Here is a 229-nt window from a genome sequence, read left to right as displayed (position 1 = left end):
CAACCTTTACCGCTTCTGGCAGGAGGATGGCTTCCACAACGTCCATCACATCATGGCTCGCAAGTTCCAGCAGTTCGGGCCCATTTACAGGTGAGGAGGCATCCGGTCTCACATCCCTCCTCCCCTCCCTGCTCCTCAGCAGCTTTTGCAGTTTGGGATGCTGTTGGGATTCCCCGTCCTGCTCAGGGTGAGCGGTGGAGGTAAAGACCTGCTGGAGGAGCTTATCTTG

At 57.2% G+C, this 229-nt stretch overlaps 1 protein-coding gene across 1 annotated transcript in view; it reads left to right on the top strand.

Annotated features, from left to right (window-relative positions):
• Positions 1-4: 4 nt before the first annotated feature.
• Positions 5-229, top strand: part of LOC104273860 (cholesterol side-chain cleavage enzyme, mitochondrial) — a gene marked incomplete at its 5' end in the record, with an annotated part of 3326 nt that continues 3101 nt past the window's right edge. The window contains 1 exon segment of the mRNA XM_009869314.1: positions 5-90. Coding sequence (XP_009867616.1) covers positions 5-90 — 86 coding nt within the window.

Source organism: Apaloderma vittatum, unplaced genomic scaffold (genome assembly GCF_000703405.1).
Source record: "Apaloderma vittatum isolate BGI_N311 unplaced genomic scaffold, ASM70340v1 scaffold26965, whole genome shotgun sequence".
Classification (NCBI taxonomy): Eukaryota; Metazoa; Chordata; class Aves; order Trogoniformes; family Trogonidae; genus Apaloderma; species Apaloderma vittatum.
The sequence above is the reverse complement of the archived record's forward strand: the minus strand, read 5'-3'. Positions and strand labels throughout refer to the sequence as shown.